The sequence below is a fragment of the Cryptomeria japonica genome, chromosome 9 (assembly GCF_030272615.1).
Source record: "Cryptomeria japonica chromosome 9, Sugi_1.0, whole genome shotgun sequence".
In the NCBI taxonomy this organism is placed as follows: domain Eukaryota; kingdom Viridiplantae; phylum Streptophyta; class Pinopsida; order Cupressales; family Cupressaceae; genus Cryptomeria; species Cryptomeria japonica.
Window position 1 is genome coordinate 536916170 of NC_081413.1, and position 24707 is coordinate 536940876.

The 24707-nt window shown below is 37.2% G+C and overlaps 1 protein-coding gene across 4 annotated transcripts in view; it reads left to right on the forward strand.

Annotated features, from left to right (window-relative positions):
• Positions 1-24279, forward strand: part of LOC131077101 (bifunctional purple acid phosphatase 26) — a 246894-nt gene extending 222615 nt beyond the window's left edge. For all 4 annotated transcript variants that reach the window (XM_058014529.2, XM_058014531.2, XM_058014528.2 and 1 more), the window contains 2 exons: positions 23304-23465; positions 23724-24279. In XM_058014529.2, the coding sequence (XP_057870512.1) occupies positions 23304-23465; positions 23724-23829 (268 nt within the window). In that variant the 3' untranslated portion in view covers positions 23830-24279. The remainder of the gene's footprint in view (positions 1-23303; positions 23466-23723) is intronic.
• Positions 24280-24707: the final 428 nt, after the last annotated feature.

A 24707-nucleotide genomic window follows, 5' to 3' on the forward strand; every position in this document is an offset into this window, starting at 1 on the left:
ATAGGCTAATGGACCACTGAAAGAGCATCAATGAGAAGGGGACATTACACATTTTCACAAATGTGTATTTTGGCCGATTTTATATTAGACGCCCTCTTCCTTGAAAACTCGGGATGTTTCAGCAGAATGTGCGATTTTAAGTTTTGGTTCATTGTCTAAGTTTTCAGCCTATTGAGCCCTTTTGTGCGACTTTTTGTTTTGAATATTTTCAGCTCAAAGTTCATCAAAATGCCGAACTTCACTTTGAACGTTAAAGTCACGTGTTTATGGAATTTGGCCATTTTGATAGAAATGCGCAAACCAGGGTATATTCGCCTTCCTACAAGTGAAATCGGGATTAGAAGCTAAATAGTGTGATGTTTCCATGTCAACTTGGCTCGGCTTCAGGTCGACATTTGCAAAGGGAATTATGAAGGCGACTGGAGAGGAATTGTGGAGATGTTGACTCATTTAGCTGAATTTCACCCTTCTGAGTTCGACCTTACATTATTCATTGTGCTTCCCAGTCATATAAGATGCGAATTTCGGTGTATTTTGGTATTTGACAAGTGCAAGGTGAGAATGAAACAAATGAATTTCACTTGTCTTGAAAATGTCAGGTTTGAGGCTAACATAGTGCGTGACACTCACTAAACCTTAACTCTAATAAACTTTCGCTCTGATAGGCATTTTGAACTCAAAACCCATAACTCTCTCTCTCTCTCTCTCTCTCTCTCTCTCTCTCTCTCTCTCTCTCTCTCTCTCTCTCTCGCAGAAAGGCAAAAGAAAAAAAAAATGGGGTCCCTGAAGCAGGGCGGGGTGTTCATAATGCACAACAAATGGCGACTCGACTGGGAAAGGTTCTTGAACATTTCAAGATGACTATTCGGATCGAACCCCAGAGTCTCTAGCATATACCCCACAAAACAACCGAAATGACATAAGACAGATTCAAAGTCAAAATGAGGTCGCAAACTGAATCAAGTCAGTAACCTTGAAAATCAAGTGTGTGCAGTGAAGTTCATTCTAGCTTAGAGAAAGTTGAGACATCATTGTTCAGTCAAGGCAAGCTACTTAGGGGGAATCTAACTTCAAAAGCAACCTAGATATTGCCTTGCTGCCAACGAGCGTCTATAGCCCCGACGAGGTTATCGTCTGTAAGCTGACAGAAATTGCTTTGTTTCCTGTAGATCTTTTTTATTTTATTTTTTGAATATCGGCAGAGGTATCTGCACTCCCAAAGCCAAGCATTTTGATATTTCTTTGCTTTTCAAATTCTTTTCTTTTGATCTTTCTTTGATTTTCACTTTTTCACATTGGCTGGTAAGTAGTGAAGCCTACATGAGATCGAGCGTTATAGTGGTCGCTGAAGCATAGCTTCAGAATTTTCACTTGCAATGACTTCCCTTTGACAAAACAACATACTTAAGCAGAATTAAGCGTTAAATGTGCAGTGATCGCAATGTTGGTGACAAGATGCAGTAAGCAACTAAATTTTTAAAATGAGTAAGCTTGAAACCAAATGAACTGACTACAAGGGCAACCGTCAATTAGGTGCTCTACCAAAGTCGACATCCAAGAAACAAACCGGAAAACATTCTGACTTCGCACACCAATGTTGGGAAAAGCAAACAAACCCCTTACAAAAACGACAAGGAGACAACCCCTTCCAAAAGGACACCTACACTATGGAAAGCAAACTAACTAAAGCAGAAAAACAGGGAAAGTAATTTAAGAACAAAAAACAAACTACTCTAAAACATAAAACAAAAAAAACCTAAACTAACTATATACAAGAACCAACTATACAAAAATGCAGACTATATGCATGCATTCTCGACCCATGGTGATTTCTCAGTATGTGCAACAGTAACAGGGCAGCGAGAATAGTTCTAAGTTTGGCTAGTTTGTCTTTATATTCTGAAAAGAAAATTTTTCAGTTGGCCACTTTCAGGTTTAACCAGGACATCGAGCAAAATTATTAGTTGGGGAAGTTCATTGGGTCCATGGTCAATCCATATGCAGGTTGCTTTCCCAAAATATTCAAAATCAAACTGAACATTTTTAAAATTAACAGTAGGAGGGAAAGAAACAACCTGGCAAGTTTCCGAGTTGTGCGAGGTGTTATGTGGCGAAAAAGCTTCAGTATCCTCAGGAGGTTGCAACTAGTGGTGCAACATCCCACTTAGGTCCGACTCATGTAAATCAGCATCGAACTCCACATCGGGTTGCATAGGCTGAAAATCAGTTTTGAATTCGCACTCAAGAAAGTGGATTGGGTCATCTGTCGGTGCATCTTCGGGTTGCATGAACCATGCAGCCCTATGCACCTCTGTCAGCATATCTTCAAACAACAGGGACTCTTCGATTGATTGTTCTTAAAAAATATCTTTAACGGGCTCTTGGACTGTATCCTCCATTGGCAGGGCTGTTGCAAATTGCTCTTCAACTTGTGGTTGATCCATGGGGTGCACTTGATCTTCGTCTTCTTCAGCTCTTTCCTCCTTAAGTGCAAGGACAACACAATCATTTGCTGTCATAGTCTGATTGGCAAGTTCATATTGCTCAACACTTGACAACTCCATCATTTCATCATTAGAGAGTGTGGTGCTGCATTGATTTTGCGTCCTTATATACTTGTCTGCAGCAAGGTAGGCACTCCACACTTTGTTGGTGATGCACTCTTCTGGCAGTCCGTACTGGGCTTTGACTTGGTTGACTACCTCCATACATAATGAGCAGGTGAATTCTGAGTGTGGGGTGCGGTGAATTCTACACCACCAAGGTGATAGGATGCTCTCCAAGCATAGTTCTTCATTGAGACCAAATTGGTTCTCAATCCAGTCCTTAAATCGTGTAAACTCCTCGATGCTTGACAAAGGATTGGGGATATCTGGCTGTATGAACTCCTCCGGTTTGGGGATATCCCCAAAAAATATGTCCCTGCAGCGCTACTTTGACCCTTGACAGAAATGTCAAACAGTTCAACTCTTCGTGCTCCGTTGTGCCATGAATTCTACAATTACTTGTTGATGTGAACTCGGATAACTGCTTGGGATATAGCTGCAGACTTAGCCTTTGCTGGAATTGGAAAATGTCAAACTATAGATAGTCTTCATGAAGCGGCTAACCAGACATTGACTCAGAAATTTTTTGGTATTTTTAGATTTTCTGAATTTTTTTTTTTAGTTTTTCTGGTTTAACAGGGATCTTGCATATCCCAAATATGACATTTAAAAGGTCTAATAGACTCAACTTATTGCAAGGAACCTAACAAGGGCCCTCCTCCTAGCGCCAATTCTGTCGATGTGGCTACAACTCTATCCAACCAACCCTGATGTTGTTTTTAATTGATCAATGGGGACAACCTCAAGGTTCCAAATGCTAGTTCTTGACCCCGGGATAGCTCAACGGTTGATGTGTTTTGCTGGAAAAACAAGGGGCCTTATGTTTGCAACAAGTTGGTCTGCTGCAATTCTCAGATTGCAAAATAAAATTAGAAGGGAAGGGGTTAGGAGACCTAAAATTAACAAGACTAATGTGCGAGTAGATGGATTCAACATAACCAATTCCTGCTTGGCCAGAATAACTCACCTCACAAGAACGATGCAATCTTCAAGGGGACTTAGCAGATTTTTAGATTGCAGGTGCATGCCTAAACACCCAATTTTGGAGCAACTCAGATGAACACCTACAATTGAACTAAGCACAATTTTAAAGGCTCATACTAGCCATACACAGGGATAAACAATTAATATATCCCCAATGGTATGAACCCGAATCCATCAAATACCTGCACACCAGAAGGATCTATCTAAACTTGCTAAAGGAAACCATGCAAACAAAATAAAACCAAGATGATAAACACCAAATTAATGTCCATATATTGATTTCAGTTGCTATTACAACAATTTTTGCAGCATTTCTATGCTACTATTCTGAAAACTGTCCGACTCTAAAAAAATCTTACCCTATACAAAAACTCTAACTATCTAACAATCTAACAAGAGAAAGGCCTCTGCCTTTTATAGATTTTACAAATTTGAACTAGAGGCTAGGATTGATTGCATCCTAAGGCATTGATCTGCCTTCTAGAAGCCTGACAGATTTAGTCCATGCCTAGTTAATATCAGTTATCTTCCCAACCACATTTCCAACTACCTACAACTGTTTGCCTTTAATTTGGTCAATCAGGTAGTTGGACATAACTAATTCGTGTCCCCTCATTTTGAATCCATTAGGTAGGACCCACAGGCAGTTGTTTAGATTAAACAAGTTCAGTTTTTGAACTAGTTTTTTGGAATTTCTTCTAGCTGTTTGTTTATGAGAATGCATATTTATAGCATTATGTGTGTTCTTTGTCTTTGGTCTCGCTTGTGTACTTCGACTTTGTGGTCCATGATGGTGCGCTTCTCCGTGCTTCGTCTTGCGCTTTATGGTGTGTTCTTGCATTTCCTCTTCCAACGTTGATCGCGATCAAGGCTTCACTTTGCGCTTCAGGTTGTCGTCAATCTGCAAACAATCAATTTCAACTTGGATTGATCATTTTGAAAAATTAAATAAATTAATTTAACAAACATTAAATTTAAGTTTAAATGCCCCTCTTGTTGAAGAGAACTCGGCCTCTTTAGGCATTTTGAAAGTTCAGCTTCTTTTCACGAAATGCACGTCACACTCTATTTTATTTTAACGCCACCCAAGCGTGATGAAATTCACGATTTTGTTATGCAATTTTAATAAAATCATCAAATTTTAATCGCCCCCCCTCCTAAGTTGTAATTTTGACCACTTTGCCTAGAATGGGTGACTTTTCTTTTTGGTTTTCGACTCAACGAGTCAAAATGCCCGATCTAGAACTTTATATTTCTTCCACACTTTCACTTTTGCTTAGTGATATTCGGGTCTTTTGGATACATTGTGCGATTTTGATGTTCTGATTTAAAACACCCAACTTTAAGAGAAGAAATTCGGCCAATTGGAGGAAAATGCATGATTTTGGGGGCTAAGCATCTTAACTTTTTCGGCCTATTGAGGTTGATTTTGCAAACCTTTTCTATTTGAATAACTTTCGGCATATATTAAGGTTTTGTGCGATCTAGAAATTTGGAATTTTTGGCCATGAAGGCGATTTTGTGAACTCTGACCTTCCTTTTCATTTTCGACATATTTGGCTATTTTGTGTGAACTTTGCCTGTCTCTAATTTCTGCTCGATGAGGTCTTTTGAAGATTTTCGGCCTATATGGGCTTTACAAGTGAATTTGAAGTTCTTTGTCATTTTCGGCCTTTGAGATGGTGGTGCATGACTTTATTATACACGCCTCTGTCTTGATACAATCGGGCCTTTGAAGATTATAGTGAGATTTTTGTTTAGCTTCCATTTTTCCAAAATGTGTATTTCGGCCGATTTTATATTAGACGCCCTCTTCCTTGAAAATTCGGGATGTTTCAGTAGAATGTGCGATTTTAAGTTTTGGTTCTTTGTCTAAGTTTTCGACCTATTGAGCCCTTTTGCACGAATTTTTGTTTTGAATATTTTCAGCTTAGAGTTCATCAAAATGTTGAACTTCGCTTTGAACGTTAAAGTCACATGTTTATGGAATTCGGCCATTTTGATAGAAATGCGCGAACTAGGGTATATTTGTTCTTTCTGCAAGTGAAATTAGGATTAGAAGCAAAATAGTGCAATGTTTACATGTCAACTTGGCTTGGCTTCAGGTCAACATTTGCAAAGGGAATTAAGAAGGGGATTGGAGAGGAATTGTGGAGATGTTGACTCATTTAGCCGAATTTCACCCTTCTGACTTCGACCTTATATTATTCATTGTGCTTGCCAACCATATAAGATGCGAATTTTGGGGTATTTTGGTATTTGGCAAGTGCGAGGTGAGAATGAAACAAATGAATTTCACTTGTCTTGAAAATGTCAGGTTTGAGGCTCACATAGTGTGCGACACTCACTAAACCTTAGGTCTAATAGACTTCAGCTTTGATAGGAATTTTGAACGCAAAACCCATTACTTCTCTCTCTCTCTCTCTCTCTCTCTCTCTCTCTCTATGGCAAAAAGGCAACAGAAAAACAACGGGGTCCCCTGAAGCAAGGCGGGGTGTGCATAATGCACAACAGAGCATCTGTTGCATTTAAGACAAGTTTTGCAGTGGTTGAGAGAGGAAAAGTTGTTGATAAATCTTAAGAAGTGTACTTTCATGAAGGAAGATATCTGCGGATGGATTGAAGATGAATCCTCTGAAGGTAAGAGCAATTGTTGAATGGCCTACACCGGAAAGCATTGGAGAGGTAAGATCATTTCATGGATTGGCTAGTTTCTACCGGAAGTTTATCAGAAATTTATGTTTAGTTTGTAACCCTATGACTGAGACAATGAGAGGAGATAGGAAAGAATTCAAATGGACAACCGGAGCAAACAAGAGTTTTGAATTGTTGAAGCAGAAAGTGGTTGAGCAGCCTATGTTAGCTTTACCGGATTTCAACAAAGTATTTCAAGTAGACTATGATGCAAGTGGGAATGCAATCGAAGTAGTGTTAAGTTAGGAAGGAAGAGCAATAGCTTATTTCAGTGAAAAGTTGAATGATGCCAAAAAGAGGTATTCAGTGTATGATCAACAATTCTATGCTATAGTTCAAGCCTTGAAGAAGTGGAGACATTACCTGTTACCTAAGGAGTTTGTGTTGTATACTGATCATCAAGCCTTGCAGTATTTGAACAGTTAGAGTAAGTTGAATCAGATACATATGAGATGGGTAGAATTCTTGCAGATTTACACCTGTGTTGAAGCATAGGAGTGGGAAGTCAAACAAAGTTGCTGATGCATTGAGTTGGAGGAGGAATTTGTTGATAGAGATGAGAGTGACATATAAGGCTTTGAAGAGTTGAAGACCTTGTATGATGATTACTTGGATTTTGCAGAACCTTGAAGAGCATGTAGAGCACCGATTATGGTAGATAGAAGACATTGGTTGGATTATTTCATTCAGGATGAGATGTTATTCAGAGGAGTTCAATTGTGTATACCTAAAAGTTCTATGAAGGAGAATCTGATAAAGGAGAAGCACTATGGAGGATTAGCTGAACACTTTGGTGTTGACTAAACAGTAGCATTGGTGAGTGAACAATACTTTTGGCCTTAGATTCATAAGGATGTTAGGAAATTTGTGCAGAGTTGTAGAGTTTATTAGATAGCAAAAGGTAGTAGTCAGAATGTGGGATTGTATACACCTTTGACAGTATCAGAGAGACCTTGGGAGGACATAAGCATGGATTTCATACTGGGATTGCCTAAGACACAGAGGGAATGATTCTATATTTGTGGTGGTGGATAGATTCTCGAAGATGGCTCATTTCATACCTTGTAAGAAGACATCAGATGCAATACATATAGCTGACTTATTTTTCAAGGAGGTAGTGAGATTACATGGATTACCTAAGAGCATAGTTTCGGACAGAGACACTAAGTTTGTTGGTTATTTTTGGAGGACACTTTGGAAGAAGATGAAGACATTTGAAATTTAGTTCTATTTTTCACCTACAGACAGAGGTAGTAAACAGGAGTTTGGGAAACTTATTGAGATGCTTGATTGGAGAGAAGACCGGAAGTTGGGATTTGATTCTTGCACAAGTAGAGTTTGCCTACAACAATTCAGTGAACAGGAGTACCGGAAGAACACCTTTTGAGATTGTTACCGAAGCACACCCTAGAGGTATATCTGAATTGAGGGATATCAGTAATGAAGATAGGAGGAGTGCATAAGCAGAAGAATTTGCAAATCATATGAAGGCCTTACATATTCAAGTTAAGCAACATTTGGAGGATATGACCAACAAGTATAAAGAAAAAATAGATTAGAAGAGAAGACATAAGGAATTTAAAGTTGGCGATGAAGTGATGGTTGTTATCGGGAAAAAGTGTATAGTTAGTAATGTTAATTATCAATAGTTAGTTAGCCGACGGGTAGGTAGTTGGAGTCGCGACGGTTGTGTCGCACCCCTTCGGCTGTCATATATTGTACCACCTCTGGGTGTTGGGACATGTAATATTGACGACAGATTATAATATGAACATCCTTTGACATTAATGGAAAGCTACATCTTTTGTATTTGCATTGTGCATTACTGTTCGATTTCTGTATTCTTCCTGTTTACCCAGTGAGATAAACAATGGTGTATTTGAGAAAAGAAAGATTTCCAATTGGAACATATAACAAGTTGCAGATGAGGAAGTTTGGACCTTGCAAGATCTTGAGGAAATTCAGTTCCGGAAATGCATATGAAGTAGAGCTACCGGATAGTTTGAGTATTTCACCTATATTCAACATTACAAATCTACATCAGTATCATGAATCAGAATTCAGTGAAGACAATATTGGAGACTTGGAGAAACAGCTACCTTGAAAGGAACTAGATCAGATGGAAGACATTTTGGATAGTAGGATTGGGCGTAGTACCCGGAGAAGTCAGTACAAGGAATATTTTGTGAAGTGGAAGGACAGACTATTTGAAGATTCATCTTGGATTTCTCAGGTAGGGTGGACCGTCTTGGTTTTCCTCTAACCCCAGCAAAGTGAGGGGCTCACTTTTTTTTCAACAACCCCAGATGTTTGATGCAGGAGCATCCCCAGTTCTTGGCAATCTTGCATCAACCAAAAACATTTCTTTCAGTTTGTTTTTTGTTTTGCAGTTTCAACATTTCTTTCAGTTTGTTTTTTGTTTTGTAGTTTCAACATTTCTTTCTGCATTTTCTCACCGGATCTTGTGGAGTTGGATTTTGCTTGCAAACTTGATTATCTTCCTTATTCATGAGCCATGGAGTGTTTGGATCATTTTCCAGCAAGTTATCGCATCCAGATTCTGAGGCAGTTTTCTAGCCTAGAACATTGGAACCACTTGGACCTATTTTCTATTGGCGAATCTTGAGGATCCTTTTCGTAGCATTCAGAGTTTTAGTTCATTGATTCCGATGTTCCTTGGCATGTGGCCGACCTTCCCTTTGATCTACACTTCATCCTTTCGATTTTCCGGAGGATTCTCTTTGACGAAAGCTAACCTTGATGGTTTTGCAGGTTTCATCATGTTCATCGTTGTTTGATTCTTCTTGGGCCGACTAGATCCCTCTAGTCCATATAAATCAATGTAATTAAGCATCATATATCATCAGAAAGAATATAGAAGATGTATCTTAGGATTTAAAGGTCCCGAGTTGACCGATTTTGTAAATTGAGCATGTATGTAGCAGGCCAATGAGCCGAATCTTGTAGCTCGTATGTTACCAGTCATTTGTAATCAGTTTTCATGATCTAATTCATTCAGTTCTTCATTGCCTCCATCATCTTGTTTTGCTTTTATTGTGTTTACTCTTGTTGCACGGTCCAGATAGATCCCATTGAGGTCCCTCCTAACCCTGACTGCACCAACTATTAAATATTTTAAATATTAATATATTTATTATTATTTATATTTATATATCATAACACAAGATTTTACATATACATATATATATATATATATATATATATATATATATATATATATATATATATATATATATATATATATATATATATATATATATATATATATATATTAATATATATAGACACACACACACACTATCCCCTAATTTTTTTAAAAAAATTGTCGTCCTGAAAAACCATCCTCACATCCATTATCTTGAAAATTTGGAGAAACATTACTTTTATTTATTTAGGTAGATTTAGCAATAATAAGCACTTCACAATTAGTTGAGCCCATTGGATCTTTCAGTTCAGTTCACCTAACTTGACAACTCTTCATATTGAGTCCACCACTCTTTCACTTTTGGCTAAACGCTTTTGGCAAATTTGCCTTATCAATTTGTTCTTCCAAAGCCCACCTATTGCATGCTATGTCACTATAACATGCTAGAAATTTAAAAGAGACATTAATTCAAATAATCTATTGAAACGAAAGTAACCGTTGCAAATATAGCCGTTATCATAAACATTACAAGTAACATGAAAGGGAGAATTTTTTTTTTAAAACAAGGATAACAATAACTGAAAGTAATTTCATTGAACTAAAACTAAACATATATGTAAGATAAATAAATAAATAACATTGCATGAAATAAAAGAGAGAAAGGGTTTAGAGACTACTTTCAACTGATGCTAAAATTCTGAACTTCAAACTCTGTCATGATACTGGTGAGGAGGGAAAGTATCATTAGGGCTTTTTTCCGCTCAACCACGGACTATCTAGTCCCTCGTGCCATATCCATCTGGATTGGCTTGGCCCTTCGCAGGGAGTTAATGGAAAAAGAGAACTCAATGCCATCTGAGACTTGGTGTTAGGACCTACACGCTTAGTCGGTCATACACTAAGGTTAACTCAATACTAGTATGACGCTCTGACTAGAGGTGTATCTAGTACTAAAGATCAGACGAATGCATGCATTACGTAGCACCACCTTGGCCAAGGGTTTACACTGTAAACATGAATTAACACACTATCAATGATCTCACCCTTCTCGGCAATAAGTCTAGGTTCTAGGAGTTCAACTGAACTCAGATGGGAACTAAGTGTTGGCATTATGTGAACCGGTATAAGGACATAATGATATTGTATGTTGTCATTGATGTCAATATGTGATATGAAGTGAACCGGCATGTAGTTATGGGAACCGGTACATGGAAGCATTGTATGACTACCGGTTGGTAGGTAGTTTCCACTTCAGGATTTCCGGTTGGAGCACCTCAAGCCTGTGTGACTCAATTGGTGATCTTTGTGTGACGAGTTAGCAGTATAACGGAGAACAGATCGTGTTGCCACGTAAAGCCTTGTGCGCGTGAAGGATCTTGCATGAAGAAGACTATCCCTATCTACCTTGGGAATATGCGAAGTTTGTTAAACGGTTATAACGCGTCATGGGTTATCAGCTGCCATGAAATCGGTGGATAATGGATGATGGAGAATGTCTTGAGATCGATTCAAGATTGTTGCATTTAATGCAGTATGATTCAACGGTCAGGATTGAACCGTTTGAATTGCTTAACCTAACAGGTTTAGGGTTTAGGGTTTTTGCTACCGACCTATCTGTTTCCTATAAAGTCGATGTTGTGTTTCTTTCTAAAGTGGCTAGCAAAAGTTGATACTTGATTCTTGCCAGACCAAAAGAGAGAAGAGATACCTTCCAAGTGAATGTGCAGAAGGTGAAGAGGAGCCAAAACGGATCTGCATTAGCATTGAGTGTTGTTATCAAATCATTGTAATTCCTGTTGATCTTTAACCACTTCAACAGTTGTGAAATCCCTTAACAGGGTAGCCTTAACCGGCTTGATACAAATCCTTTAACAGGTAACTCGAAGTTATTGAGTTCTGGGAAGCTATAGAGCTCTGGAGATCATTTAGCTATTGAGTTCTTGAAATCCTCTAACAAGGTAACCCTAACCAGGTTTAACCCTTAACCGGGTATTATAGCCATCCCTTAACCGGGTGATCCCTAACAGGATCGGTTCCTAGCAGAACCTATTGTAATGTCTTTAACCGGACAAGGCTCCTAACAGAGCGGACTTCTAAAGAGTTCAAAAAGCAGCTTGTGGGTATTCATCCCCACCGTGGTTTTTCCCAGTTGGGTTTCCACGTGAAAAATATGTGTCATGTGTGATGCTTTGTTATTACCTGTTAAGCATATGATGGTTCTGTGTTTTATGCCTGTCTATAAAACATATTGAACTACCTATCATGAAGATCTAATGATAGTTTACCTGTTCATGCATGAGGGTGTAATGGTACTATAGTATTGAGCTAAGAGGAAAGCTAAGTGAGTAACTGGTTTATGATTGTTTTAATTGTTCTGGGTCTTACCGGTTACACTCTGTTTCAACCAATGTCACTGCTTGCCAGTCATTTGGAGTATTTGCTGTCAAACCGGTTTTGGACAGTATTTTGTTTGTATTGATTCACCCCCCCCCCACTCAGTACCGGTTTGGTACTATTCGTTCATCATTGAGTTATCACTAAGACCCAACTTATGTTAGCGTTCAATTGACACAATTTTAGTACTCTAAAGTGTTATCATTAATTTCTTTCTCATTCAAAATTGCAATGTTTTATGATGTTTCAACTGAATCCCTGGCTTGGGAAAGTTAGGGGGCATAAGAGCTGCTAATTGTACGTGCAATTCCTAAATATGGAATATAACTTTGTCGAACATGTCTCTGTTGTCCTGACATCTTGAGAGTGACCTCCCAATTGTGATGCTAACTGCATCAAGTACAATGGTGCTCTTCTACCCACTACCTTCCTAGGCTAGGGTATAGGTTAATTTCTTAATCTAGAGAGAGTAATCTTAATCAGATAATTTTATCTTAAGGCTGTCTTGTCTTCTCAGTCTAAGAAAGTTCTGAAATCTTCAATAAGAGGTCAAATTCTTCATTAAGTTGTCTCGGTTATGAACACCCTTCCATTGAATGATATACGTCTGCACCACTATGCTGAAATATGCTTACTAGTGCATGTTAAGGTACACATATATGGACACACGAGCACAAATACCTTTATGTATATGTCAAGTATTACCAGTTATAAATCACACTGGTACATACTTGCCGGTATATGTCAAAGTACGTGTGCAAATGTGCACCTGTACCCGCACTTTCATATGTACGGTGAGTATTCTCGGGTGCCTAAGATTTACGGCTTAATTTACTTTAAACAAACTTAACAATTGCCTTATCCTTTGTATCACAATAACCCAAATTTCATGAAGGGGTAAGATTCCTTGGATAAGATTTTATTCCAGTCTATAGTTTAACTGTGGAATGCATGTAAATCTATCACATAGAGTTGCAGTTTGTTGTTTGATACCAGTTATACTAACGAGGCTGCTAAAGAATTTAAACTCCTTGTTTGGAAAGATAACAACAGTACTACAATAAATAGAGATGTCTTGCCTATTCAAAATAAATTGCCCCCACAAGGTTCTATATATATATATATATATATATACTAACGAGGCTGCTGAAGAATTTAAACTCCTTGTTTGGAAAGATAACAGCAGTACTACAATAATAGAGATGTCTTGCCTGTTCAAAATAAATTGCCCCCACAAGGTTATACTTATATATATATATATATATATATATATATATATATATATATGTGTGTGTGTGTGTGTATCTTTTTACGTATAAGTATGCACTACATAATTATATAGGTAAGAAAGTAATTACATTCATTCATACCTTCCCTAATATTCCAAACAGTAAGCAAATATGTTTTAATATTAAAAAAACTGCAGAAATAGAAGTTATTTTCTTTTTACACAAAGTTCAACCCTCATCAAAACAGAGGTATAAGTTCTTAATTTCTTTTCTCTATTCCTAAACAGGTTTTAAAGGGATAAAATAGTAAATCTCAGACCAGCAGGCATCTATACACAAATATATATATATATATACTTTTTCATTTCCCCATGAAAGAGAGAACACAGTCAACACTATATAAACCTTCTTTCTTATTCCATTTTCAAACTACCCAAAACCCTACACAAAATACATGAAATTACATCATGTTGGTTATTATTTGTTAAAACTGAAACAATAACTAATATATTTCATAAGAATGCAGAAGGGTTTCAACCCATATGAAATTCCATGAAATTCTCTAAAACTTCCGGCAATTTACATACAACAGATATATTCATGCATTCCTCCCATTAGATTTTCAAAATAAGAAAACAATGGTAAGAGAGAAGACTAAAATCGTAGGTCTAAGAAGGGTATCATGACCTGGTTTGTCTTTAACAAGATGAATCTCTGGTTTAAGCTTCCACATTGCAACCATCTCTACTTCAAAACACAAGTTGAAATTGCTTTGAAAATGCAAAGCCAACCCTATTCCTTGTCGCCGAAAAAGAAGAATGCATAATTGTCATCATTCACATATACATAAACATCTGAACATATCCATCAATTAAAGCATGAAACTAGGGCACACTAAACATCTACAAGTATATCAAAAATGCACTAGGGTTAACATGTATTAGCGAGTAAATACTGCACATAACCAACTAGGGCACAAATGGGATGTAACATATCCTTCCCCTTGTGAATCATCGTCCTCGATGATTTAAGTATCATTTAAAACAAATATGAACGTAACATTGTTTATCCAGTATTAAAGAAGCAAAATAAGTTTTAGCTATTAAAAAACATTAAACAGATGGGGAAAACGCTGATGGATTTCATTATAATCCTCCCAAGTGGCAATGTCCTCAATGTACTGGTTCTAGTCCCACTGGATCTTGCACTGAGTAACTTCTCTATTACGTAAATGCTGCTGACTTACCTTGAGGACCCTAATTGGCTCGATCGTGACCACCCCTGGGTCCTGTACCTGCAAGGAGTTCCAATCAATCATGTGTGCAAAATCTAAAACATACTTTTTCAAATAGGAAACATGAAATACATCATGCCACTGTGCAAGAGCTGGTGGTAGAGCAATTTTGTAGGCAATTGGGTTTATGACTTCTAGCACTTCAAAAGGTCCAACATAAAGTGGAGCTAATTTGGAGGACTTTCCCACTACAAACTGTCTGGGAGTACGCTTTGCATCTGCATAGCTTTTCTACTGATCATTAGCTTCTGCTAACCTTTTTCTGATCAGCTTAACTCACTCCTCCATTTCTGAGAGCATTTTTGGACCGAGGGTTATCCAGTCTTCCAGCTTATCCCAATTTATAGGAGTTCTACACTTCCTTCCATATAGTGCTTTGAAGGGGGCACCATCTTAATGGATGACTGGTAGGAGTTGTTATAGGCATATTTGACCAATGGAAGATATTCCTCCCATTTGTATTGTTGATCCATGCAATACATTCTCAAAAGGTCTTCTAAAACTTGGTTGACTCTTTTTGTCTGACCATTTGTTTCAGGGTGATAGGCTAAGCTTATGTTCATCTGAGTTCCTAAAGTTGAAAATAGAGTTTGCCAAAATCTGGATGTCATTCTGGCATCCCTATCTGAGATTATTTTCTCTTGTACTCCATGTAACTAAAATATCTCTTGCAAAAATTTGTAAGCTATGGTAGGTGCCCCATCTGATAAGTTGCCCGATATAAAGTGAGCCACTTTGATTAGTCTATCCACCACTACTAGAATGGCATTATGCTTATTTCTGGACATAGGCAATCCCTTGACAAAGTCCATGTTGATTATCTGCCATTTCCAGTTAGGTACTGCATTAGGTTGTAACAATCCTGGTGGGTGTTGATGTTCAACTTTAACTTGCTAACCCACAAAACAGCTGGCCACAAACCTTGCGGCATCCTTTTTCATTCCTTTCCAGAAATATAAAGGTTTGATGTCAGCAAGTAGTTTAGTTACTCCTAGATGTCTAGAGTAAGGTGCAGAGTGTACTTCTTTCAACACCAATTTTCTCAACTCAGAGAACTCGGGTATATACATCCTACCTTGGTATCTTAAAAGTCCATTTGTTTCAAATTGGAAACCTTCATACCTGGGATCCTGGGAATCTATTTGTAGAGCCTCTTTTACCTGTTGGTAAAGTCTATCCCCTCTTAACAACTGAAGGACATGGTTCTTGAAACCTGTATGCACTGCAGTAATGGCATTAATATGGCATCTACGACTCAACGTGTCTACCACACAGCTTTCCTTACCCTTGATATAGCTGATCTCAAAATCGTAATTTGAGATTAGTTCCAACCATCGTCTCTGTCATGCATTAAGGTTAGGTTGAGTGAAAATATATTTCAACCCTTGGTGATCCGACCGAAGCTCGAATGGCTTGCCTAGCAAATAGTGATGCCACATTTGTAGAGCATGTACTATTTTGCTCCGAGCTCTAGGCCATGCGGTGCATAGTTGTGCTCATAATTTTTTAGCTTTCTTGACTCATAGGCAATTACTTGTCCTCTTTGCATCAGAAATCCACCCAGTCCTTCCCCTGAAGCATCAGTTACTAATAAGAATTGGTCATTTGGATCTAGCACTTTTAGAATTGGTGTCGTGGTCAATTTCTCTTTAAGGAGTTCAAAAGCCACTTGGCATTTTTCTGATCATTCAAATCTTTTGCCCTTCCTTTGCAATGATGTGATGGGGTGTGCGATGTGCGTGAAGTTCATTACGAACTTCCTCTAGTACCCAACTAACCCCATGAAGCTTCTAACTTCATGCACATTCCTTGGAGTTGGCCATTCAGAAAGGGCTTTAATCTTGGTCGGGTCTACCGCTATCCCCTTGGCTAAAATGAGATACCCTAGGTATTGTACTTCTCTTTGGAAGAAAGTACACTTGGATAATTTCGCATATAACTTGTTTTCTCCCATGCACTGCAGAACAAACTACAAATGCTGCAAGTGTTCTTCTTCATTCTTTGAGTATATCAAAATGCCATCTAAGAACACCAAGACAAACTTGTCGAGGCAATCGTGGAATACGTTTTTCATTAAATTCATGAAAGCGGCTAGGGCATTAGTGAGTCCAATAGGTAGAAGAGTGAATTTGTATTGCCCGTAACAAGTTTTGAAAGCAGTTTATGGATATCCTCATCCTTTAACCTCAATCGATGGTACCCTGATCGCAAATCGATCTTGGAGAAGATTGCTGCTCCACGCATTTGATCAAATAAATCATCAATGTGGGGTAGAGGATATCTGTTTCAGATGGTCAGCTTATTCAATATCCTGTAATCTATGCAAAGTCGGAGAGTTCCATCTTTCTTTTTTACAAAGATTACTAGTGCCCCCAAGGCGACACACTAGGTCTTATCAATCCTTTATCCAAAAGTTCTTGAAGTTGGGCCTTTAACTCCATTAACTCGACCGTTGTCATACGGTAAGGAGCTTTAGATACTGGTGCTGCCCCTAGTATTAATTCGATGGAGAAATTGAATATCCTTTTTAGCAGTAAACCAGGCAGCTCCTCTAGAAATACTTCCTGAAAATCTTGGAGGTAGGGGTATTTCACTTCAAAAGGCTCTTTTGGTTCCTCAACTTCACCAAACTCCTTTGCATGATGATTACAATTCTCATACATCATCATATCATCCTGATATAGGACATCCTTTCCATCATTGATTTCTTCCATTTTTACTGCAAATACTTGACACCCTTTCTTTTCGCTTCGCCTCAGTTGCATGACAAAAAGTTGTCGCAAATTGATTTCCCATTGGATGCCTTGTAAAAATACTTTGCTGCCATAATCATCCTGACACTCTATAGACTTGTCAAAACAATTGACCTTTGCCCTATGCTGACCTAACCACCTCATACCTAAGATGACATCATACGTGTCTAGAGGTGCTACAAACAAGTCAACTTCGGTGGTGAAGTTTGGAAATTCTACTCTTGCCCCAAATAGGCATTGCTCTACTTGAGCTCTTGACTGGTTGGCATATTCTATTGTCCATGAGTTATCCATATAACCAACTGCAGTTTTGGCAAAATAAAATTCTTAGTGGCTCCTGTATCAATGAGTATAGTAATGGGAATACCGTATAAAGTACCTGGAGTCTCCACCGGCATGAACTGGTACTCAGCTTGACGGTTATCAACCGTCGCATGAATTCTTTGTTGAAAAATTGCTTGTTGAGGTGGCAAGGGATTCCTTTGTTGTTGCCCTCCTGGTTGTTTAGCTGGGCACTGGTTGGCGTAGTGATCGCCACCACAATTAAAACAAACCCCTGGTGGTCCCTTCTTTTCTAATTTGTTGTTATTTCCACCATTGTCCCTCCTAGCTTTATCAAAGCCTTTACTATCTCTACGGTTGTTTTGTTTTCCTCCTTTGTACCCTTTACTGTTTTTATTGTTGACCCCATGTCTATCTCCTTTCTTCTTGAAATTCCGAGAAGATTGTTCCCAATTACTCGTCTTCCTATTTCTATCTCTTCTAGAATCGTCCTTACAGAGTTTTTCTTCTTGCCTAGCAGCTTTTTCATAGGCTTCATCCATAGTAGTCAGAGCTAGAACATCTATTGAACCACCTATTCAGTTGTTTAAGCCCATAATGAACTTCCTGATCTTATATTTTCGTCTACCTGGAAGTGAGGAACATACTTCAGAAGATGTGTGATTTTTTTCCAATAAGCATGAACAAAAAGTTCTCCTTGCTTCAAATCCTGGAAGTCTGTCAGTTTTTTCTCAAAAAATAATTGTGGTAGCCACCTTTGCCTAAACACCTCCACAAATTTGCTCCAAGTTATATTGTCTAATCTCAAGCCAAGTTCGGTCTTCTTGTTTTCCTACCAATCGGCAACTTCTCCAGTTAGTTGATAGGCTCCCCAAACAACCTTCATGTTTTCCGTATAATCTCTGATCTCAAAGTACTTTTCCATGCTTGTAAGCCAGGCTTCAGCGGCATCTCCTCCTTCAGCCCATCGTACTACAGAGGATTAATTTTCTTCATATCCTCCGATATGACCCCCATAAGCTGTTTTCCCTTAGGGTTCTGGTTATGGTTTTGTGTTTCTTGGAACCCACTTTGATGAGTGTGCTCCTACTCAGTAAACCGGTCTCTAAATTGAGACTCATATTCCACATTGGGTGTTTTAGTATGACCACTTACTCTTTGCTCCAAGACTTGGAGCCTGTTTTGCGTGTTTTGAACCATCTGGATGAGCTTATCTACTTTATCATTTGATGTTTCCGGACCTTCAGATTCTCCCTCACCTTCCTGGTGATCAGACATGTTATAGTTCTTGTTAAACCTATTATTACAGTATATAAAGTTTAAGTTTTCTATCTAATTTCAACAATAAGAGCATAAAATGAAAGCAATTTTTTTTTTTACCATCTAACTATCCACATATATATATCATGAAAATGTTATCTGAAATTGTTGTCAAAAGTGAGGTTTAACTTCATTATATACAATGTAACCTTATCATAGGGTTACTCTCAAAAAATAGTTCGGGTTAGACTTCACTATATACAAGTAAGGCTCTCTCTCTATGAACTACTTTTTGATTCTATGATGGGCTATTCTTGCCCCTCAAAATCGAAAAAGGGTACCAATTGGAAACCAGGTCGGGGTATGTGAACTGTCTTTGGTTCCTCAAGTTCAGGATGGATAACAACTGTATTATATTTCATCTCTTCAGTTGTAGGTTTAACCGGTTTTGGTGCTTTGTTTGCTAATATTTTTGTTCGTACTGTTGCCTTACTAGTAGCAGTCCAAGGTCGTCTTTCCTTGACGATCCTTTTTAGGGCATCAACTAGGGTCTCGTCATCAGATGGCATAGAGCAGTATGAGTAATCATACTTGCGATTGATTACCTTCCACAGTTGAAGGTAAACTGGGTCACGTGCTTGTTTTCGTTTGGTTGTGCGAAACATCCTAGACAATGCCAAGTATTTTGTTTCAGTTTTCTTTATTCTAAGTTTTTGCTAATGTGGTGAGCACTAGGTTTAGTGTTGAACCCGGTGCTCTGATACCATGTGTAACATGCTAGAAATTTAAAAGAGACATTAATTCAAATAATCTACTGAAACGAAAATAACCGTTGCGAATATAGCCTTTATCATAAACATTACAAGTAACATGAAAGGGAGAATTTTTTTTTTTAAAACAAGGATAACGATAGCTGAAAGTAATTTCATTTAACTAAAACTAAACATATATGTAAGATAAATAAATAAATAACATTGCAAGAAATAAAGGAGAGAAAGGGTTTAGAAAGTACTTTCAACTGATGCTAAAATTTTGAACTTCAAACTCTGTCATTTTACTGGTGAGGAGGGAAAGTATCATTAGGGAGCTTTTCTGCCCAACCATGGACTATCTAGTCCCTTGTGTCATGTCCATCTGGATTGGCCCGGCCCTTTGCAGGGAGATAATGGAAAAAGAAAACGCAATGCCATCTGAGACTTGGTGTTAGAACCTACATGCTTAGTCGGTCATACACTAAGGGTAACTCCCTACTAATATGATGACCTGACTAGAGGTGTATCTGATACTAAAGATCAGACGAATGCATGCATTATGCAACACCACCTTGGGCAAGGTTTTACACTGTAAACACGAATTAACGCACTGTCAGTGATCTCACCCTTCTCAGCAATAAGTCTAGGTTCTAGGTGTTCAACTAAATTCAAATGGGAACTAAGACCCAACTTGTGTTAGCCTTCAATTGACACAATTTTAGTACTCTAAAGTGTTATCATTAATTTCTTTCTCATTCAAAATTGCAATGTTTTATGATGTTTCAACTGAATCCCTGGCTTGGGAAAGTTAGGGGGCATAAGAGCCATCAATTGTACTCGCAATTCCTAAATATGGAATATAACTTTTCCAGACATGTCTCTTCTATCCTAACATCTTGAGAGTGAACTCCCAATTGTGATGCTAATTGCATCAAGTACAATGGTGCTCTTCTACCCACTGCCTTCCTAGGCTAGGGTATAGGTTAATTTCTTAATCTAGAGAGGGTAATCTTAATCAGATAATTTTATCTTAAGGCTGTCCTGTCTTCTCAGTCTAAGAAAGTTTTGAAATCTTGAATAAGAGGTCAAATTATTCATTAACTTATCCCGGTTATGAACTCCCTGCCATTGAATGGTATAAGTTTGCACTACTATGCTGAAATATGCTTACTAGTGCATGTTAAGGTACGCATACACAGACACACGAGCACAAATACCTTTACGTATATGTCAAGTATTACCAGTTATAAATCACACTAGTACATACTTGTTGGTATATGTCAAAGTACGTGTGCAAATGTGCACCTGTACTCGCACCTTCACATGTACGATGAGTATTCTTGGGTGCGTAAGATTTACGGCTTAATTTACTTTAAACAAACTTAACAATTGTCTTATCCTTTGTATTACAATAACCCAAATTTCATGAAGGGGCAGAGATTCTGGGGATAAGATTTTATATCAGTCTATAGTTTAACTGTGGAATGCATGTGAATCTATCACATTAACCTGCAGTTTGCTGTTTGATACTAGTTATACTAACGAGGCTGCTGAAGAATTTAAACTTCTTGTTTGGAAAGATAACAGCAATACTACAATAATAGAGATGTCTTGCCTTTTCAAAATTAATTGCCCCCACAAGGATATATATATATATATATATATACATGTTTATATGTATGTATATATATTTTTACGTATAAATATGAACTACATAATCATACAGGTGAGAAAGTAATTACATTCATTCATACCTTCCCTAATATTCCAAACAGTAAGCAAATCTGTTTTAATATAAAAAATACTGCAGAAATAGAAGGTATTTTCTTTTTACACTCTCTTCCTAAACAGGTTTAAAAGGGATAAAATAGTAAATCTCAGACCTCCAGGCATCTATACACACACACACACACACACATAAATATATGCAAATATATATGTATACATACCTTTTTCATTTCCCCGTGAAAGAGAAAACACAGTCAACACTATATAAACCTTCTTTCTTATTTCATTTTCAAACTACCCAAAACCCTACTCAGAATACATGGAATTACATCATGCTGGTTATTATTTGTTAAAATTGAAACAGTAACTAATATATTTCATAAGAATGCATAAGGGTTTCAACCCATATGAAATTCCATGAAATTCTCTAAAACTTCTAGCAATTTACATACAACAGATATATTCATGCATTCCTCCCATTATATTTTCAAAATAAGAAAACAATGGTAAGAGAGAAGAGTAAATTGCAGGTCTAAGAAGGGTATCATGACCTGGTTTGTCTTTAAGAAGATGAATCTCTGATTTAAGCTTCCACACTGCAACCCTCTCTACTTCGAAACACAAGCTGAAATCGCTTTGAAAATGCAGAGCCAACCCTATTCCCTGCTGCCGAAAAAGAAGGATGCATAATTGTCATCATTCACATATACATAAACGTTTGAACATATCCATCAATTAAAGCATGAAACTAGGGCACATTAAACATCTATAAATATATTAAAAATGCACTAGGGTTAACATGTATCAGGGCGTAAATACTGCACATAACCAACTAGAGCACAAGTGGGATGTAACAGTTACCCCGCATTTCAGGGATGATATAAAGCGGGGGAGGGGGGTGGAGCACGTTTTTGAGATGGAGACATGAGAGAGCCATTTTTTAGGGGATGACAAAGGACAACTATTAAAAATATAGGGAAATTTTCAAATATTCATATAAGGCAAGCACAATGACAAAGAGACTGCAAACACAAAGGGGTAATGTATGCTATGTCATTGGAATTTTGGATGGTAAAAGGGTCGTCAAGAGCTTAGACTTGTCAAACTTTTCCTTCTGTCAAAATTTAGAAGCCCTATTCCATCTCGTCCCCATGTCACTGGGATGTTTCCGAGCAGGCACAGCCCCAGTTTTGTTGGGGACACGTCTCTGTTAACATAGATTGTATGTAATTTTCATCATTTCACTGAATCAATCAATTTCATCTCTCCATATTCTCAGTATTGGATTTCAACTTCTGCCCCATCTGCATGTTTGCATCTAGCTTTAATAATCTTCCATGATTTTTATTTATATTTGTTTTCATTTTGAAAAAGAATCTTCATTTCTGAATGCTAACCAATAAATTAGAAGAAACATTTAATTGCAAATTATGTTTCTGTATATTGTCTGTGCGACGCGACTAACTAGATTTAATCATTTTATACAATAATAAATGTTCATGTTGTTTGAAGAGAATTTCAATATCTTACAATAAATAATATAAGAAATATTTATACCATGTTAGATGTATACTTACAATGTAACTAATGTGCATCCATCAATCCCAATAATATTAATGAAAACAATTTTAAATAAAATTTTAATATCAAAAATAGCAATATTATAGATTAAAATTTAAGATTGAAGATAATACTAATATTTAAAATATACCAAAATTATTTATATATATTAAATGTGTGCAAAGATATCTGCTAAATTATTTTTCATATTATTTATACATTAAAAATTATTAAAAACTTAGTCATCATCAACTTTTTACAAATTTTAGTAAAAAATAATATTTCAAACACAGATTAAAAATGTTTATCAAACAATAAAACCAGTTTCCTCTTTCTTAGAATTCAAAGATATTCATATTTTGCACCCACAATAATCCTGTGAAATATTAAATAAACCTTCCACCCTGAAACATGGTATGGTATTGTCTTCCAAGTGAATCTGGCATGACAGTGCCCTACTCACCACTTTCTTTTAATATTATGCTCTTGAATTATACTAGCTTGAGAGTATTGTACATTCTGTTCTGTTCTTGCATTTATATTATCAGTGAGCACTGTGGTGAAAATTCTTTGCTCATTTTAAAACTGTGAATATATCCAGATTTACAGAACCACAACCTGCATATTCAGCTTTCCGTGAGGCCAGTTATGGCCATGCTATGCTGGAGATTAAGAACCGCACCCATGCCTACTATTATTGGAATCGCAACCAGGATGGAACATTTGTGGCAGCAGACTCAGTTTGGTTCTACAACCAGTACTGGTATGTGCATGCAGGTTACAGCGACTTTTAAATATTTTTAGTAGTTGTATGGGGCTTAACGCAACTTCACTAAATGCACACATTTTTTATGAGACACATTTTTTGTGTAGTTCATACCAATGAATGGTACTTATCATACCTACCTTATCCTGCAAAGATTATAGATGATGGAATTAGACAGTTTTTCTTTATTGGGTTTGCAAGCATGAAGAGTTGCACAAGCATTTTGACTCCAAACTAACAGTATAATATTTCTAGGTGGAATGAATCCCAAATAGCTCAAACAAGCAGAATAAAGAAAGATGGCAAAAGGATCCGACCTCGTCACCAGAGATCACCATCCACACAATTGGATATTCTTTGAAAATTCTATAGCACCTGGGTTTCTTGACGGTGTGTTGTAAACTTGCAAAAGTATGTACTTTTAACATTCATGGTGTATAAACTTGAATATATTGATATTATTTACCGTATATCTTGTGCCAGTTCTCGGTTAAATTGAAAAAAGAAACATCACAAAATAATGGAGACAATATGGATAAGGGCCCTTTCAACGACATTACAACCACAAGAGTATCACTTTGTGAATCTGGCAAAAACCATGTTCACTGATATATGGGGTGATATTTGCAGCTTTGGGACAGGTATATGGTTAAAATTGAGGTAGCAGCGTAAAAGAGGATCCCCCAGAATAATAGCAGGTTGTTGTACACTCCCAAAAGAAGAGGGGCCTTCTAGAATTTCATGGTTGTACTGTGAACATGTTTTGAACATTTGTTACCAAGTAATCTCTCCGGTTTTGAGCATTGTTTCATTTTCTGTTTGATGATAGTTGTTTTTGCTGTGTTTTAATTCTCTTTGAAATAGAAAATTCACCAAGTCTACATAAGTGTAAATTTTTTCCACGATAAGGGACGGGTACAATGGAATGGTAGGCAACATGTTTTGGGGATAGTAGTTGAGCCTCCTTTAATTACGTTGAATAACAATACTCAAAATGAAGACAACAGTATAGCAGCAATAAATGTATCATGACAGAGCATTAAATAAAATATATCATGGTTTAGATTCACAAGTAATGATATAACATTACTATATTTTAAATTTATTAAGGTTTTTGATAGATGGCAGCATTAAAAAAATATAGTACCATGACAGTAGTATTATAGCATTAAATAAAATATATCAGGATTTAGATTCATAATTAATGATATAACATTAATATAATTTAAATTTATTATT